This window comes from Hyla sarda, chromosome 9, assembly GCF_029499605.1.
Source record: "Hyla sarda isolate aHylSar1 chromosome 9, aHylSar1.hap1, whole genome shotgun sequence".
In the NCBI taxonomy this organism is placed as follows: Eukaryota; Metazoa; Chordata; class Amphibia; order Anura; family Hylidae; genus Hyla; species Hyla sarda.
This window is the reverse complement of record NC_079197.1, coordinates 54,378,357-54,398,533: the sequence shown is the minus strand read 5'-3', so window position 1 is coordinate 54,398,533 and position 20,177 is coordinate 54,378,357. Positions and strand designations below refer to the sequence as shown.

Sequence of the window (20,177 nt, the reverse complement as noted above, 5' to 3'; positions counted from 1 at the left end):
GCGGGAGACACAGACGTTGGATGTTCAAGATGAAACACAGGATCAGCCGGTGTCACGGGCAACAAATGAAACAGCGAATGGATCACAAGGATGATGGGTGAAACCAGTGGCAACTGGCTTATTCTCAGCGTTGTAGTAGATCTGCTGGATTTAGGCTCAAGATAGTTGAAAGTCCACATGAATGTAAGTGAAAGTCCATATATTGGTCACACTGCATACAGGCTTGGCTAAACAGGTTTGGGGTGCTCTATACGAAGTATTCGACCCCTTCCTCAGTAGCTATGTCTCTAGAATGGTTTCCAACATATTTATAGCTATACCAATTAATTTTGCAGGTGGAAAAAGGATTGTAAGTAAACTATGGCAATGGATCACAGGATTATATTACAGCTAGCAAGCTAGTATTCACACAGAGCAATGGGATTTTTTCAATAGATATATCGTTAGATGTATAATAGTAATAGTGTTATATTATAGAATGACGATGAAATGTATATTTGCATACGTCTGTGAAGTGCATGTGAATAGTTCTATAAGACTAAGTGAAGTGTATAGTGAGGGTGAGTCATTGTAAAAAGACTGTTACTAAAGTGCACGATGTTACCAATAGTAACATGGTGTGAGAACTTATACAGAATAGATTTTTATGACATTTATAGTCAATATTTACTATTTATCAGTGACGATTTTGTGTCTTATTTCTGCAAGTGTTGAGATGTGTGAATGATTTGATAAATGGGATAGATCATGTGTAAAACGTATGAGATGGAAATATAAAAAGTGAAGTGTGATTGATTGTGTAGGATAGAATGGGACTGAGAATGGTATCAATAGGAAAGGAGATGTATAATACTGAGAATATATGGAAAGAAAATGAATAAGAAGAAAATAAATAAAAATACAAATATTAATAAAAAATAATAGTAATAGAAATAGTATAATAATAATTAATAGTAAACATAATAATAAATAAAAAAAATTAAATAAAAAAAAATATAAAAAATATATGAAATAGAATAATATTAATATTATTTTTTATGTCTTTGGGGGGGTGATGTCGATGCCGCCGGTTTTAGTTGAAGCGGAACTTTGTTGGAGATTAGAGATAATAAGGAGGGACGGTGAGTTCCGCTCTGGCACTAAAAACTGTTCTTCTGGTATGTCAGGGGCTGGAGCCCCCCTGTGAGAGAGGGGTGGCTGCAGCCTGGTTAATCTCCCGTTATGGTAATGCTATAATATGCGTTATTGTGTGTTTCCCAGTTCGTATCTCTAACTGCTGTCAAGAGCTCTAACAGCCCCACCATCGGTTTACAGTCTATATCTTTACAAGACCTAGGAGGTCAGTGTATTCCCAAGAAGTAAGGGGAGCCCTAAAAGCAGTGGTATTGTTGTGTGGTGTTTTTTTTCCCCTCTTGATTAAGATAATTTTTTGGAACGTGAGGGGAATGTCGGACAGGGTGAAGAGATGCTCTATATTTTGTCAAATTACTAATTTTCTCCCCACAGTAGTGGCATTATCAGAAACCCACCTGACACATGAGACTGTAAATAAGGCCACCAGACGATGGGATGGGTGGGTAAGGAGTTTCTTTCGGTATTCTCAAATTACTCAGTGGGGGTATCGGTTTACATTCATAGATCTATTGATTGTGAGATATATGCTAAAAGGATCGCTCACAGGGGGAGGTATGTATTTTTACATGGTTTATTTGACCATGTAGAATTGATTCTGGCTTTTATATATATTCCACTGCCCTTTTCATTGGAAATATTAATTTAATTGTTGCAGTTCCTCGACCCCAGGTCCGGCGTTCCCCTCATAGTGGAGATTTTAATGCGGTAGTGAATAGGGTAGGGTTGGGAGTACATTATACTTCACTAATTGGACACTGCTTAGTAAATTTCTGGAGGAGGTAGGGTGGCTAGACATTTGGAGAACTTTATATGGGGAATACACAAAAGTTACATGCTATAGTGCTTCTTTTCAAGCTACTTCCCATATTGACTTATTCCTGGGAAACTGTGAAGTTAGGAATAGAGTGAAATTAGGTCTGTGAAAGTTAGGTGAAACTGTGAAAGAAAGTGAAACTGTGAAGTTAGGTCATCTGTGTTCTATCTCAGACCACACCCCTTTAACTCTGATCTTGGATACAGGACAAAGAGGGGAGGTTAGAAGGCCCCTAAGAATAAATTCACACTGGCTGATGGTTCGGGGGAAAGATGAATATTTGGAAGAGGAGATTAAGGCCTTTTGGCAGATTAATAGAAATTCTGCAGATATTAGGGTAGTATGGGATGCATTTAAAGCCTTTTTTAGGGGGTTGCTATTTGGAGAGATTAATAAATAAAAAAAGATCCTTAAAAATAGAGAAGAAGAACTTATAAATCTCGTTAAAAAGATGGAACATGAGTTCTCTGACTCAGAAAGTGTTTCTGACCTACATAAATGAAAAGTGGCCCAAAGGGAACTAGGTGCTTGGCAGAGGGAGAAAGCACAGAGAAAGCTTTTTTTTTGCAGGGCAGAAATATTTTTGTGAGAGAGGGAAGCCTAATTCCATGATGGCTTGATTAGTAAATTCCCAGAGCACTAGTCAGGCAAGTGGGTCAATATATAATGAAGATGGTGAGATGGAGGAAGACGTAGGTAAAGTAGCGGAGGTTTTTGAGGAGTTTTAGTATTATACTCCCCAATTACTTTATAAGAGGTGAGAGAAGTACCGTAATGTTAGCTTCCCCGGAAAGATCAGCCCCTGGGCCAGACGGGCTTCTGTTTTGTATATCTAAGAAATTTGTTAAGGTATTGGCTCCTATAATTATAGATATTACCATATTAATGAATCCTGTAAGAGCGGGTGCCTTCCCAGGTTTGTGCTGAAAGCTCATATTTTGTTGATTCCATATAAAAATAAAAATTTGCTCCATGTGGAATCATATAGACCAGTATCTCTTCTAAACACGGATGCGAAAATATTGTCTAAGATTTTGGCCAAGCGACTTAGTCAAATTATAGGTAATATGGTAGATAAAGATCAAACTGGTTTTATACCGCAGAGAACCCTGTTCTCCAATATTTACCATCCTGTCCCTAGACACAACTAAGGCATTTGACAGGGTGGAGTGGAGCTTTATGTGGGAGGTGCTGAGGGCATACGGGGTGGGGCCAGAGTTTATAAATTGGATTAAGCTTCTTTATGTCCACCCAACCGCTAAGAAAATATGGGGAAAAACATTGTCTAAAGGATTTGAACTAGGTAGAGGGACCCGTCAGGGGTGCCCCCTTTCACCCCTCCTTTTCGCTCTCTACATAGAGCCTCTAGCCAATATGATAAGGATAATGCCTAAGATGTTTTTTTTTTTTTATGGAAAGAGAGGAGCATAGACTTTCCTTGTATGCAGATGACCTCCTTCTCTTCATTCAGGATCCGGTGGTTGCACTGCCAGAGCTTATTCGGGCTTTTTCAAGATACGGTAGATATTCAGGACTTGAGATTAACTGGCAGAAGTCATACATAATGCCTCTGGGGTTTGGTTTGGATGAGGGGGAGGTCCCTCTTAAAATAGTTAAGGCGGGGGAGAAGTTGGAATATTTGGGGGTCAAAATTACAATTGATCCTCATAAATTTATTGAAGCTAATTTGAACCCCCTAATAAAGAAAATTGAAAAGAAGATGCAGGTTTGGGGGAAACTCCCCCTGTCTATGGCCGATAAAGTGGCATTGATAAAGATAATAATACTGCCCCAGGTTCTCTTCTTACTGAATGCTGCTCCAGTATGGATTCTGGAATTTTGGTTTGATCAATTCCATCAGAAATTAAATAGGTTCATATGGGGGAGGAAAAGGCCGAGACTTAAAAATGAAATTTTGTGCGCCAAATTAGATGAAGAGGGATGTGCCGCTCCGAATATTTTATTTTACTTTCTAGCTTGGATACTTAAATTCATATTAGGACAGGATAATAAAACATGTTTGCAACAGTGCTGTATAATTAGAGGGTGTAAGGGATACGGAGTGTTGGAAAGCCTAGAGGCAAAACAAATTGACACTTCTTTTTCATATGGGAAGTTGATACTGAAGGTTTGGTATTTAGTGAAAAAAGATTATAGGGGTAAAGGGTAGCACAGGGGTTTACTCCTTTATGGTATAATATAAATTTGGTAGAATTTTTGAAAATGGAGGATGTCACGTTTTGGATTAAATATGGGGTTGAATATGTATCTCAAATAATGGTGGGGATAGGATGGTAACTTTTGATGAGTTAAATAATAGGTATGCACTAAATAGAAATCAATATTTTAGGTTTCTCTTATTGAAGCACTTTATTAAGGAAATACACTGAATCATAAAAATGAGGACTCACACCACAGATGGGGGACAAAAAGCAGCAAGGGTGACCCCCCAGAACCCAGAAGGGAGCTAATGAGGCAGGGCATGCATAGCTATGGTAGCATAATACATTGTAATATACATATAGATGGAGTACAATAGTGTCCCACTAGGACTACAAAAGCTACACAAGAAAAAGTTATAACAGACACATACTTATGCACTGCTCCACGAGGGCCTGGGAGGACACCACCCCAACGCTGCTTTTCGGGACCGAAGCCTTTCTCAAATGGTGGTGTCCTGAGAGCAGGATGTAGTATATATACACATAGTAGACCAATGAACACGCAGCAGTATAATGCATTAAATTATTCACCTGTGGTCCCTAGACGCCTCTCTCGGTGCATGAGCTCGGTGCCGTCGCGTCCCAACCACTTCCTGGTTGCGCATCATGTCCGATCAGTTGATGAGAGAGGCGTCTAGGGACCACAGGTGAATAATTTAATTTATTATACTGCTGCATGTTCATTGGTCTACTGTTACGCCGAGCGCTCCGGGTCCCCGCTCCTCCCCGGAGCGCTCGCAGCGTTCTCCTGTTCGCAGCGCCCCGGTCAGACCCGCTGACCGGGAGCGCTGCGATATTGTCCCTAGCCGGGATGCGATTCCCGATGCGGGATGCGCCAGCTCGCGATTCGCATCCCGGCTCGCTTACCAGACTCGTTCTCCGTCTGTTCTGTCCCGGCGCGTGCGGCCCCGCTCCCTAGGGCGCGCGCTGGCTCTCTGAGATTTAAAGAGCCGGTTTTTGTCCACCTGCAAAATTAATTGGTACAGCTATAAATATGTTGGAAACTATTCTAGAGACATAGCTACTGAGGATGGGGTTGATTATTTCATATAGAGCACCCCGAAATGCGTTTAGTCTAGCCTGTATGCAGTGTGACCGACATATGGACTTTCACTTATATTCATATGTACTTTCAGCTATTTTGAGCCTAAATCAGGCAGATCTACTACAATGCTGAGAATAAGCCAGTTGCCACTGGTTTCACCCATCATCCTTGTGATCCATTCGCTGTTTCATTTGTTGCCCGTGACACCGGCTGATCTTGTGTTTCATCTTGAACATTCAACGACTGCGTCTCCCGCTGACTAGTGTTGAGCGGCATAGGCCATATTCGAATTCGCGAATATATGGACAAATATTCGTCATATTCGCGAATATTCGCATATTCGTAATGATCTCGTTTTATTTTCGCATATGGTGTGCGAAAATTAACACATGCGAAAATTTACATATACAAGAATTAACACAAGTGAAAATTCGCATATGCGAAAGCATATGCATATTTTCGCATATGCGAAAATTCACACACCAGTCTCACACAGTAGTATTAGAGCCTTCTTACACCACATAAGCTGGAAGCAGAGAGGGATGATCACTGAGATGTGTACTGTGAAAAAATAAAATAAAAATGAAAAATAAAAATAATATTCGTGATTACGAATATATAGCGCTATATTCGCGAATATGCGATATTCGCGAATAAAATTAGAATTGCGAACATTCGCGAGCAACACTACTGCTGACGTCAGACGCCATCCACATGAGGGAGTCCAACTAAAACCATCTACAGTAGTGTTGGGCATGAATATTCACATTTCAAATTTTTATCACGAATATCCCAAATTCGTGAAATCGTGAATATTGCAAATTCATTCGCGATATATTCGAAATTGCGAATATTCGTTTTTCTTCATATGCGCATATTCGCATATGGGAATATTCACATATGCGCATATTCGCATATGGGAATATTCGCATATGCATATATTCGCATATGTGAATATGCGCATATTCCTTCTTTTAACTTGTGGGCCAATTAGAATGATGCAAATACACTTGTCAGAGGTTATCAACAACATGCCTAGCAACCAATAGTAAAATTGCCCACCCCCTCACTGTTTTCTTCCTCGAATACGCAAATATGCAAATATGCACATATGCATATGCGAATATAACGAATACGCAAAATTCGCAAATGTAGAACGAATATTCGTCTATATATTTGCGAAATATCGCAAATTTGAATTTGGCCAATGCAGCTCATCACTAATCTACGGTTGGTATCTCCAGATCTCACCAGCTACCGCACGGGTTTAGTGCCGCCTTAACCAGCTGTGCTGGCGGATGCAAGCGCCCACAGGTCAGCCAACCACAGCGATACCCAGGCGGGAACATGAATATCTGGTAATATAATTCTATACCTACTCTACAGTGATTTATTTGTTCATATCTGACATTATTCTGGACATTCATCATATCCTTGCACATATCCACTTTGTTGGACGTTTCCCCTTCACATACCAGATTATTAGTCAAACCAGACTGCCGGATTAACAGTCACACTGCAGTTATATTTACATTTTTATTTTCATTTCTATCTAGTAATATTTTATTATGTCTCATGATCTATTCATGTAATTATTCCCCCCACAAGGGCCCTGTGAGGGGAATTTCTTTGCATCAAAGGTTGGTGTATATTTTTTTATAATAAATTCATTTCTTTTTGATATTTGAAGCACGGTCTTAGACATCAAATTAATTACAAAATTTTATACATAATTACTACTGTCCTTGAGGTGTAAGCTGCTCTCTTTTCTGTTTTTTAAATATTGGAAATATTGAAAAATAATTTTATTATCCAACGTATCTCTGGGACAACATAAAGTGGGGCAAAAAAGTATTTAGTCAGCCACCAATTGTGCAAGTTCCACCACTTAAAAAGATGATAGAGGCCTGTAATTTTCATCATAGGTATACCTCAACTATGACATAATGAGAAAAAATCCATAAAATCACATTGTCTGATTTTTAAAGAATTTATTTGCAAATGATGGTGGAAATAAGTATCTCAATACTTTGTTATATACACTTTGTTGGCAATGAGGTCAAATGTTTTCTGTAAGTCTTCACAAGGTTTTCACACACTGTTGCTGGTATTTTGGCCCATTCCTCCATGCAGATCTCCTCTAGAGTATTGAAGTTTTGGGGCTGCTGCTGGGCAACACAGACTTTCAACTCCCTCCAAAGATTTTCTATGGGGTTGAGATCTGGAGACTGGCTAGGCCACTCCAGGACCTTGACATGCTTCTTAAAAAGCCACTCCTTCATTGCCTGGGCAGTGCGTTTGGGATCATTGACATGCTTAAAGGCCCAGCCATGTTTAATATATAGTGCCCTTGCTGATGAAAAGAGGTTTTCACTCAAAATCTCATGATGCATGTCCCTATTCATTCTTTCCTTTACACCGATCAGTTGTCCTGGTCCTTTAGCACAAAAACATCCCCAAAGCATGATGTTTTCACACCCATGCTTCACAGTAGGTGTGGTGTTCTTTGGATGCAGCTCAGCATTCTTTCTCCTCCAAACACGACAAGTCGAGTTTTTACCAAAAAGTTCTACTTTGGTTTTATCTGACCATATGACATTCTCCAAACACTCTTCTGGATCATCCAAATGCTCTCTAGCAAACTTGAGATGGGCTTAGACATGTAATGGCTAAAGCAGGGGGACACATCAGACACTTCATGATTTGAGACCCTGGCAGCGTAGTGTGTTAATGATGGTAACCTTTGTTACTTTGGGACCAGCTCTCTGCAGGTCATTCACTTGGTCCCCCCGTGTGGTTCTGGGATTTTTTCTCACCGTTCTTGTGATCATTTTGACACCACAGGGTGTGATCTTGCATGGAGCCTCAGATTGAGGGAGATTATCAGTGGTATTGTATGTCTTCCAATTTCTAATAATTGCTTCAGCAGTGGATTTCTTCACACCAAGCTGCTTGCCTATTAAGATTTAGTCTTCCCAGCCTGGTACATGTCTACAATTTTGTTTCTGGTGTCCTTTGACAGCTCTTTGGTCTTGGCCATAGTGGAGTTTGGAGTGTTACTGTTTGAGGTTATGGACAGATATCTTTTATTCTGATAACAAGTTCAAACAGGAGGACATTCTTAAAGCTTACCTGTCATAATGCAAAAAAAAGACAAAAAGTGATATGTTACTCAGGGCCAAATCCTGATCATGTGCATATAATTTTTATGTTTCTCTGACCTATATATCCAGAGATATAAGCATTTATCTGCTGGTGAGTTACTTTTTCATTGTGCAGGCTGGAGGGGGCGTGTCAGTCTGTCTCTCTCACAGGAGCAAGCCTGTGCAGTCAGCCAATCAGTACTCTCTACTCTGTAACCCTTTCCTCTCTGGTTTTATGCGGTGTCATGTGTCAGAGGAAGATACTTGGAGCTTTCCTGCAGTAATCATAAGACATTATGGTGAATTCATAACAGGATAAAATGTATAAATATAAGAATAGATCTTTATAAAATTAGTGCACAGATTTTTTAGATAAAAGTACAGCATTTTTATGAATACATGTTCTATCTGTTTTATCTTCTCCTAGTAAAGCTGGATGCTAATCAGCATAGCTGTCACTATGTGTGTCATTCATCTTTCACAGACTCCTGAATGTCTGATCAACTTCTTTGTCATTCAGGAGTCTGAGAAAGCTTTGGCTATTTCAGCATGCTGCGAGTTGTAGTTTAGTAACAACTGAAGCTGCAATGTTTGTAACTGAGTTAGAGGAGTGTTGCCTCCAGCTGTTTTAAAACTACAGCTCCCAGCATGTCCACACATCCTTTATCTGTAGTTTTGTATACACAATAGAAATCTCCTATACTGGATACCGGTATGCTTTACGGCTGGTATCCAGTATGCTGTAAAATCTAGACTAGCCTGTCTGGCTAAAAGACAGGAAACCCCTAGTGGTGGCTATTTTGAGCTTGAATTTCAGGTGAAAATGTAAAAAAAAAAAATTAACAGGTGTATATTGTGAAATGTCATATTATAATGAGTCCTGCAATATAGGAAAAGTTTTTAACAATGACAGTGTCTCTTTAAAGCAGAAGTTACAGGTCTGTGAGAGCCAGAAATCTTGCTTGTTTGTTGGTGACCAAATACTTATTTACCACCATAATTTACAAATACATTCTTTAAAAATCAAACAATGTGATTTTATGGATTTTTTTCACATTATGTCTCTCATAGTGGAGGTATATCTATGATGAAAAATACAGGCCTGTCTCATGTTTTTAAATGGGAGAACTTGCTAAATTGGTGGCTGACTAAATACTTTTTTGCCCCACTGTATATACCCAAACACTAAACTATTGTCTGCAGTCAAACAATTTAATACAACCACATATCCGAGAAAGGGGTAAACTGGAAAACATACTGCTGCTAGTATAGATACTGCTGTATGACTAATTTTTTTACCAATGTAAAATGTGTCTTTTGTTCTAGGTCATAATGCATCCCTTGAAGCCCAGAATGTCAACAATAAAAGGAATAATTTGTATTATTGTGATTTGGTTTATGGCAAGTGGATTCTCATTGCCTCATGCCGTCTATCAGAAGTTAGAACAGTTTAACATTGGGTAAGTTTACTCTTCCAGCATTCTTTCATTGAGTAGAACACAATTATCTTCAAATCTGCATTGGTGTAGAGGTTGCAAATTCAGATCTAATTGTATACTTATAAAAGGAAACATTGTATTATAGAAATCTGTTTCTGAAAACCAAATTTAAAAGTTTCTCACCATTGTAAATTCAGCAAACATTAGCACTTGAAAAGAAAAAAAAATTTCTGTACAATAATGGAAAACATTAAAATGACCAGAAACATATCATCTAAAGGGAATGCCGGTTAAACAGTGTTATGTGAAATAAAATATTTCTATTTTCAAAATTATGAACTTAGAATTGCAGTTATTTCCAGGGGGCAATTCTAACTGTAAATACATTTTCCTTTGCATATCATATAATACAGGGTGGGCTATTTATGTGGATACACCTTAATAATATTGGAATGGTTGGTGATATTAACTTCCTGTTTGTGGCACATTAGTATATGTGAGGGGGGAAACTTTTCAAGATGGGTGGTGACTATGGCGGCCATTTTGAAGTCGGCCATTTTGAATCCAACTTTTGTTTTTTCAATAGGAAGAGGGTCATGTGACACATCAAACTTATTGGGAATTTCACAAGAAAAACAATAATGTGCTTGGTTTTAAAGTAACTTTATTCTTTCATGAGTTATTTACAAGTTTCAGACCACTTATAAAATATGTTCAATGTGCTGCCCATTGTGTTGGATTGTCAATGCAACCCTCTTCTCCCACTCTTCACACACTAATAGCAACACCGCAGGAGAAATGCTAGCACAGGCTTCCAGTATCCGTAGTTTCAGGTGCTGCAGAATGGGCAAAACAAAAATTGGAATAGGACCCTCAGTTTACGCAGGAGATTTTGTTCAGTGATGAGGCAAACTTTTATGTGTATGGTGAAGTTAACAAACAAAACCACCACTATTGGTCTGACACTAACCCACATTGGATAGATCCCTCCAAGACTGTTGGAACACAAAAAAATGTATGGTATGGTGTGGTATATGGGGTACAAAGATAGTGGGGCCATTCTTCATTAATGGAAACCTCAAGGCCACTGGATATGCAAAATTGCTACATGATGATGTGTTTCACTCTTTATGCACGTTCCCTGAGTTTTTCCAGCAAGATGGTGCACCACCACATTATGGGTGTCAGGTCCGAGCATTCCTAGATGAACAGTTTCCTGGAAAGTGGATTGGTTGTCGTGGACCAGTTGAATGGCCCCCAAGGTCTCCCAATCTGACCCCCTTAGACTTTTATCTTTGGGGTCATCTGAAGGCAATTGTCTATGCTGTGAAGATACGCGATGTGCAGCACCTGAAACTACAGATACTGGAAGCCTGTGCTAGCATTTCTCCTTCGGTGTTGCTATCAGTGTGTGAAGATTGGGAGGAGAGGGTTGCATTGACAATCCAAAACAATGGGCAGCACACTGAACACATTTTATAAGTGGTCAGGAACTTGTAAATAACTCATGAAAGAATAAAGTTACGTTAACACCAAGCACATCATTGTTTTTCTTGTGAAATTCCCAATAAGTTTGATGTGTCACATGACCCTCTTCCTATTGAAAAAACAAAAGTTGGATTCAAAATGGCCGACTTCAAAATGGCCGCCATAGTCACCACCCATCTTGAAAAGTTTCCCCCCTCACATATACTAATGTGCCACAAACAGGAAGTTAATATCACCAACCATTCCAATATTATTAAGGTATATCCATATAAATGGCCCACCCTGTACATTACAGCTACAATATCAGGACAAAAACAAGCTGATGACAGGTGTTAATTTCAGCAAAATGAGATCAGTAAGGACATTTCTTTATAGATAGGAAAAATAATTCAGTCAGGCGGACTTATAGTTCAGTCAGTTTTGAAATGGTCTGAGGGCCCGGCAAGGTAAAGGGCCCACTACAACCACTGCTACTGGGGATCAAGGACACTTTTCCTTGATCTCCAGACAGGCTAACGTTGCTTTCAGCTGTATACGCAGCTCACGCGCACACACCTAAAAGCCTCCTCTCTGTGTGAGCCGCATCTGCAACCTACACTGAGAGGTGACGTGACCTCTGTCCCCACTCAGTGCAGGTGCCAATGACATCACTGGAGGCTGAAGAACGCGGACGGTGGTAGAACTGAGGAGATTGCTGTGTGGGTATGAGTATCTGTTTTTGTTTTGTTTTTAAATTTTTAATTTTAACTTGACACATAGGGAAGGGGAGGGGGCCCCCACATACCTGGCTGCTTTGTTACCTGGCCCACATACCTGGCTGCCTAACTACCTGGCCCACATACCTGCCTGCCTAACTTCCTGGCCCACATACCTGGCTGTCTAACTACCTGGTGCACATACCTGGCTGTCTAACTACCTGGCCCACATACCTGGCTGCCTAACTACCTGGCCACATACCTGGCTGCCTAACTACCTGCCCCACATATCTAGCTACCTAACTACCTACCTACTTACCTGGCTGCCTACCTTCATATGTAAAACGAAAAACAGATGCGCTCCATGTGGAGTATCACCCGTGCTGACGTGAAGAGGGGGAGGGGAGTAGGCAGTCGCTTACCAACTCTGGTTGTGTACCTGCATACACAACAATGGACAGCACGTTGTAGAAAGTAAAGGTATCCCATCTGCAGCCTTCCTGGTGTAACATATAATGCAAAGCTGGACTTCAAAGAGATCAGGATTACAGCGACGCTGACCAGAATAGACACAACTCAGGTGGGACAACAGAACACTTTTTATTAACCAAGATGCAACGTGTTTCACTGCGCAAGCGCAGCATCCTCATGCACATCAGGTACGGGCAATTCCCATGGTTATATACCAGAGAGTCAACCCTTGATATATCAAAAGTAATGCACTTATATACAGAATAATATAAAAATTGTACATATATACAAACACCTATTATAGCAAGACTGTCTATATTAACCCCTTAAGGACGCAGGACGTAAATGTACGTCCTGGTGAGGTGGTACTTAACGCACCAGGACGTACATTTACGTCCTAAGCATAACCGCGGGCATCGGAGCGATGCCCGTGTCATGCGCGGCTGATCCCGGCTGCTGATCGCAGCCAGGGACCCGCCGGCAATGGCCGACGCCCGCGATCTCGCGGGCGTCCGCCATTAACCCCTCAGGTGCCGGGATCAATACAGATCCCGGCATCTGCGGGAGTTCGCGATTAAAATGAACGATCGGATCACCCGCAGCGCTGCTGCGGGGATCCGATCATTCATAACGCCGCACGGAGGTCCCCTCACCTTCCTCCGTGCGGCTCCCGGCGTCTCCTGCTCTGGTCTGTGATCGAGCAGACCAGAGCAGGAGATGACCGATAATACTGATCTGTTCTATGTCCTATACATAGAACAGATCAGTATTAGCAATCATGATATTGCTATGAATAGTCCCCTATGGGGACTATTCAAGTGTAAAAAAAAATGTAAAAAAATGTAAAAGTAAAAGTAAAAAAAAAGTGAAAAATCCCCTCCCCCAATAAAAAAGTAAAACGTCCGTTTTTTCCTATTTTACCCCCAAAAAGCGTAAAAAACATTTTTTATAGACATATTTGGTATCGCCGCGTGCGTAAATGTCCGAACTATTAAAATAAAATGTTAATGATCCCGTACGGTGAACGGCGTGAACGAAAAAAAATTTAAAAAGTCCAAAATTCCTACTTTTTTAATACATTTTATTAAAAAAAAAATTATAAACAATGTATTAAAAGTTTTTTATATACAAATGTGGTATCAAAAAAAAGTACAGATCATGGCGCATAAAATGAGCCCCCATACCGCCGCTTATACTGAAAAATAAAAAAGTTATAGGTCATCAAAATAAAGGGATTATAAACGTACTAATTTGGTTAAAAAGTTTGTGATTTTTTTTAAGCGCAACAATAATATAAAAGTATATAATAATGGGTATCATTTTAATCGTATTGACCCTCAGAATAAAGAACACATGTCATTTTTACCAGAAATTGTACGGCGTGAAAACAAAACCTTTCAAAATTAGCAAAATTGCGTTTTTCGTTTTCATTTCCCCACAAAAATAGTGTTTTTTGGTTGCGCCATACATTTTATGATATAATGAGTGATGTCATTACAAAGGACAACTGGTCGCGCAAAAAACAAGCCCTCATACTAGTCTGTGGATGAAAATATAAAAGAGTTATGATTTTTAGAAGGCGAGGAGGAAAAAATGAAAACGTAAAAATTAAATTGTCTGAGTCCTTAAGGCCAAAATGGGCTGAGTCCTTAAGGGGTTAATTATAGCAATTATAGTATTTTTATTTCACAAAAACAGAAATAGGAGTAAAAGAATATTGCAAGTGGAAAAGATGCAGCAAAAAAATGTTGGCCCATATACACAATGCAATATTTTCACTTCCCTTTCCATTTATATAATATATCTTATTGTTTTGCAACATAAAATATAAAAGAGAAATGAAAGAAAATGCCCAGCGCAGTCAAAAGCTCAAATGCTTGTTACTTTATTCCAGAACACAACGACACACAGGGAGATAGCAGTGACGCGTTTCGAGCGACTAAGCGATCTTAAACATACTGATATGTCTATATGAATGTTGGGAAACCTATATAGGGGAGATGTCATGGGCGCAGGTGCATCCCAAGTAGACACACATCTGATTACCAGACACTCCCCCAGACAGGAGAGAAAAACCTTTGTCCCAAGAGTGGTGATGTATAAAAACAGGACTCATCTAGACATAAATCATCTCCTGTCATGGGCAATAGTGTTGAGCGGCATAGGCCATATTCGAATTCTCGAATATTCGCGAATATATGGACGAATATTCGTCATATATTCGCGAATATTCGCATATTCCCGTTTTATTTTTGTGCACGCAAAAATTCGCGCATGCGAAAATTAACATATGTGTAAATTCGCATATGCGAAAATTAACATATGCTAATTTTCGCATATGTGAATTTCGCATATGCAAATTTTTCGCACGACAGTCTCACACAGTAGTATTACAGCCTTCTTTACACCACACAACCTGGAAGCAGAGAGGGGTGATCACTGTGATGTGTACTGTGAAGAAAAAAAAAAAAAAAACGAATATTCGTAATTACGAATATATAGCGCTATATTCGCGAAATTCGCGAATTTGCGAATATGCGATATTCGCGAATAATATTCGAATTGCGAATATTCGCGAGCAACACTAATGGGCAAATCTCAGTGTACATTCATAATCACAAGATTCCATATATAACAAAAAAAAGTGTTACCATAAAATCTTATACAAAACATATAAAAGTTAAATACATGTACATAAGTTATGAACAATGAAGGAAACAGACACCAATATAAATTAATTAAATATAAACAGTATGAAAATGGTATGTTTATCCTTCATGTGGTTATGTGAATAGTTGCAGACTCTCTTGTTGTAATAAAACATGATACCTTCTATATGTATATGTGTCTTCCTCCTCATACAAAAAGATGTATTTTATTATTTATATATTTGTCTTGTTATTAGTTTTTATTATTTCTTATTTTCTTTTGTTGTGTATATATTGGAAAAAAATCATATAGGTAAGGTACCGTAAGAATTTTCAGGATTACAAAATATTAACTCATCAAATATAGGGCTTGTGTACTTGGGTCATGCGTGTGGAGAGCATACTAATAGTGTAAAATGACATCCTGCCTTTTATTAAGGCCCATGGGATGTCTACTCTCCAGACGCATGATCCAGTACACCTCCCTATCTAGAAGTTTCTGCCTGTGATCACCACCTCTCACTGGGGCCATGACTCTCTCAATGCCCTGAAGCATGAGAGAGTCATGGTTACCACCATGTTTTTCCTCACAGTGCTGACTTACCATGGAAACGTGTCGGGAGTTGAAGTGCTTGACATCTGATAAGTGCTTTCTAATTCTCACCTTCAGGGGGCAGGTAGTACACCCCACATATTGCATGTTGCACTCCCGACACGTTGCCAAGTACACCACATAGGGTGTGTTGCAATTTATGTACTGTTTCATTACATGCATTTCATTTCTCACAGTGGATACAAATTCCTTGGATATCTGCATAATATTGCAACATATACACCTATTGTGGCCGCACTTGTATGAACCAGTGATATTCAACCATGTGGTTGATTTTGAATTGTTAGAAGAAAAAAGGCTTGGAGACACCATTTGTCCTATAGTCGGTGCTTTTCTAGGGACACACCTGTAACCTCCACTCAGCGCAGATCTGTACATAGGATCACCGCTAATAACTGGCATATATTTATCAATAATTTTTGTGATTTCCTTGTACTGTGCGCTGTACTGAGTGACAAAGGTGACAGGTGATAGGTCCTCCTTCATCTTAGTTTTGTTTTATGAGAACAGGTCAGATCTGTTTTTGGCTTTCGCCACATTAATGGCATGTGTAACATGCCATTTTTTATATCCTTGCGTTGCTAATCGTGCCCCAATAGCATTAGCTTCCATTTCAAAATCTGCATCCAGTGTGTAATTCCGTCTGGCTCGTACCATCTCCCCCAAGGGTAGATTCTTCGCCACATGGGGGGGATGGCACGACGCCGCATGTAAGATGGTATTTGCAGCACTGGCTTTACGAAAAGATTGTGCAATTATTTTGTCTGCTGAGGGGGACCCTGTCAGGATCACATCCAAAAAGGAAACCTCAATACCACCTTGCATAACTGTAAAATGCAGGTCAGCCTCATTTGCATTGAGATATGTCGAGAAGGCCTTGATGGCCGCTACATCGGAGCCCCAAATAAACAGGAGGTCATCGATGTAGCGGCCATACCATTGGATGTGACGGCTGAAGGGGTTTTGGGGGGAGAAGAGTGTTTCCCTCTCCCACCAACACATATAAATGTTGGTGAGAGAGGGGGAGAACTTCGCCCCCATCGAGGCTCCGGTGGTCTGTAGAAAGAAATCGCCGTCAAACATAAAAAAAATTGTGGGTGAGTAAAAATTCCACCACCTCGACGATAAATTCCTGCAGACCCCCGGAGTAACCCGAGTATGTCCGCAAAAACCAAGAGAGCGCAGTCCCCCCGCCAGGTTGTGGGGTATCACCGGTCCTTGACCAATTCCAGGAGCTGGTGGAGTGGGAACTCCTGTAATTGTCGAGAAGGGCGGCTGCACAGAAGGATACATATGACAACTTAACCCGTGCTGAGCGATCCGCTCTGCAGGAGTTGAAAAGGTCGGACGATATCATCGTCCGACAAGCTGATAAGGGCGGAGTTATTATTGTGTTGGACTAGGGTTTGTACAAAAAAATTAATAAGGATATGTTGGGAGATCACACTACGTACAGACCCTTGCCCAATGATCCTACAACTGCTTTTAAGCGGCAACTTGTGGACTTTGGAGTGGAGGGAGGCTACTTTTCTCTTAAGGAGGCCGAATATATTTGTGTCCAACATCCTGTGACCCCCATCTTTCACTCCCTCCCCAAAGTCCACAAGGAGGTTTTCCCTCCCCCCATGCGCCCCATTGTCGCCGGCATCTCCTCTCTCAATGAGCATCTACGCTCATGGGTAGATTCCATGTTACAACCATTGATAGTGGAGATGCCGGGATACATTAAAGATACGGGCCATTTACTTTCAGTATTCGATCAGATCGAATGGCAGGAGAGGTGGACGTGGGTTACAGCCGATGTTATATCACTTTATCCGGTGATACCCCACAACCTGGCGGGGACTGCACTATCTTGGTTTTTGCGGACATACTCGGTTTACTCCGGGGGTCTGCAGGAATTTATCGTCGAGGTGGTGGAATTTTTACTCACACACAATTTTTTTATGTTTGACGGTGATTTCTTTCTGCAGACCACCGGAGTCTCGATGGGGGGGAAGTTCTCCCCCTCTCTCGCCAACATTTATATGTGTTGGTGGGAGAGGGAGACACTTTTCTCCCCCAAAACCCCTTCAGCCGTCACATCCAATGGTATGGCCGCTACATCGATGACCTCCTGTTTATTTGGGGCTCCGATGTAGCCGCCATCAAGGCCTTCTCGACATACCTCAATGCAAATGAGGCTAACCTGCATTTTACAGTTATGGAAGGCGGTAGTGAGGTTTCCTTTTTGGATGGGATCCTGACAGGGTCCCCTTCAGCAGGCAAAATAATTACACAATCTTTTCGTAAACCCAGTGCTGCTAATACCATCTTACATGCGGTGTCGTGCCATCCCCCCCATGTGGCGAAGAATCTACCCTTGGGGGAGATGGTACGAGCCAGACGGAATTCCACACTGGATGCAGATTTTGAAATAGAAGCTAATGCTATTGGGGCACGATTAGTAACGCAAGGATATAAAAAATGGCATGTTACACATGCCATTAATGTGGCGAAAGCCAAAAACAGATCTGACCTGTTGTCATACAACAAAACTAAGATGAAGGAGGACCTATCACCTGTCACCTTTGTCACTCAGTACAGCGCACAGTACAAGAAAATCACAAAAATTATTGATAAATATATGCCAGTTATTAGAGGTCCTATGTACAGATCTGCGCTGAGTGGAGGTTACAAATGTGTCCCTAGAAAAGCGCCGACTATAGGACAAATGGTGTCTCCAAGCCTTTTTTCTTCTAACAATTCAAAATCAACCACATGGTTGAATGCCACTGGTTCATACAAGTGCGGCCACAATAGGTGTATATGTTGCAATATTATGCAGATATCCAAGGAATTTGTATCCACTGTGAGAAATGAAATGCATGTAATTAAACAGTACATAAATTGCAACACACCCTATGTGGTGTACTTGGCAACGTGTCGGGAGTGCAACATGCAATATGTGGGGTGTACTACCTGCCCCCTGAAGGTGAGAATTAGAAAGCACTAATCAGATGTCAAGCACTTCAACTCCCGACACGTTTCCATGGTAAGTCAGCACTGTGCAGAAAAACATGGTGGTAAACCATGACTCTGTCATGCTCCTGGGCATTGAGAGAATCATGGCCCCAGTGAGAGGGGGTGATCACAGGCAGAAACTTCTAGATAGGGAGGTGTACTGGATCATGCGTCTGGAGAGTAGACATCCCATGGGCCTTAATAAAAGGCAGGATGTCATTTTACACTATTAGTATGCTCTCCACACACATGACCCAAGTACACCAGCCCTATATTTGATGAGTTAATATTTTGTAATCCTGAAAATTCTTACGGTACCTTACCTATATGATTTTTCTCCAATATATACACAACAAAAGAAAATAAGAAATAATAAAAACTAATAACAAGACAAATATATAAACAATAAAATACATCTTTTTGTATGAGGAGGAAGACACATATACATATAGAAGGTATCATGTTTTATTACAACAAGAGAGTCTGCAACTATTCGCATAACCACATGAAGGATAAACATACCATTTTCATACTGTTTATATTTAATTAATTTATATTGGTGTCTGTTTCCTTCATTGTTCATAACTTATGTACATGTATTTAACTTTTATATGTTTTGTATAAGATTTTATGGTAACACTTTTTTTTTGTTATATATGGAATCTTGTGATTATGAATGTACACTGAGATTTGCCCATGACAGGAGATGATTTATGTCTAGATGAGTCCCACTCTTGGGACAAAGGTTTTTCTCTCCTGTCTTGGGGAGTGTCTGGTAATCAGGTGTGTCCACTTCGGATGCGCCTGCACCCATGACATCTCACCTATATAGGTTTCCCAACATTCAGATCAACGTATCAGTATGAATAAGATCACTTAGTCGATCGAAACGCATCACTGCTATCTCCCTGTGTGTCATTGTGTTCTGGAATAAAGTAACAAGCCTTTGAGCTTTTGGCTGCGCTGGACATTTTCTTTTGTTTCTCTTGGATTTATATCAGCGGTGTCCGGGCTGAGTCCGTGCCGCGCCGGTGGATATTGGAGCTGTGAGCTGGACTTATTTCTCGTAAATGTACGTCCTGGTGAGCTGGTACTTAACGTACCAGGACATAATTTACATCCTATGCATAGCGCGAGCATTGGAGCGATGCTCGCGTCATGTGTGGGAGGTCCCGGCTACTGATAGCAGCAAGGGACCCGCCCATAATTAACCCTCAGATGCCGTGATCAATACAGATCATGACATCTGGAGCATCGCGGTACATTGAATGGATGATCGGATCGCCCACAGCGCTGCTGCGGCGATCCGGTCATCCAGCATGGTGGCCTGAGGTCCCCTCACCTGCCTCCGCTGCCTTCCACGGGTCTTCTGCTCTGGTCTGCGATCGAGCAGACCAGAGCAAAAGATGACCGATAATACTGATCAGTGCTATGTCCTATGCAAAGTAAAAAAATGTGAAAA

General features: G+C 40.7%; 1 protein-coding gene across 4 annotated transcripts in view; it reads left to right on the top strand.

Moving 5' to 3' along the window:
- LOC130290663 (G-protein coupled receptor 83-like) overlaps positions 1-20,177 on the top strand; it is a 189,982-nt gene that overhangs the window by 128,575 nt on the left and 41,230 nt on the right. For all 4 annotated transcript variants that reach the window (XM_056538594.1, XM_056538595.1, XM_056538593.1 and 1 more), the window contains one exon: positions 9,685-9,818. In XM_056538594.1, coding sequence (XP_056394569.1) covers positions 9,685-9,818 — 134 coding nt within the window. The remainder of the gene's footprint in view (positions 1-9,684; positions 9,819-20,177) is intronic.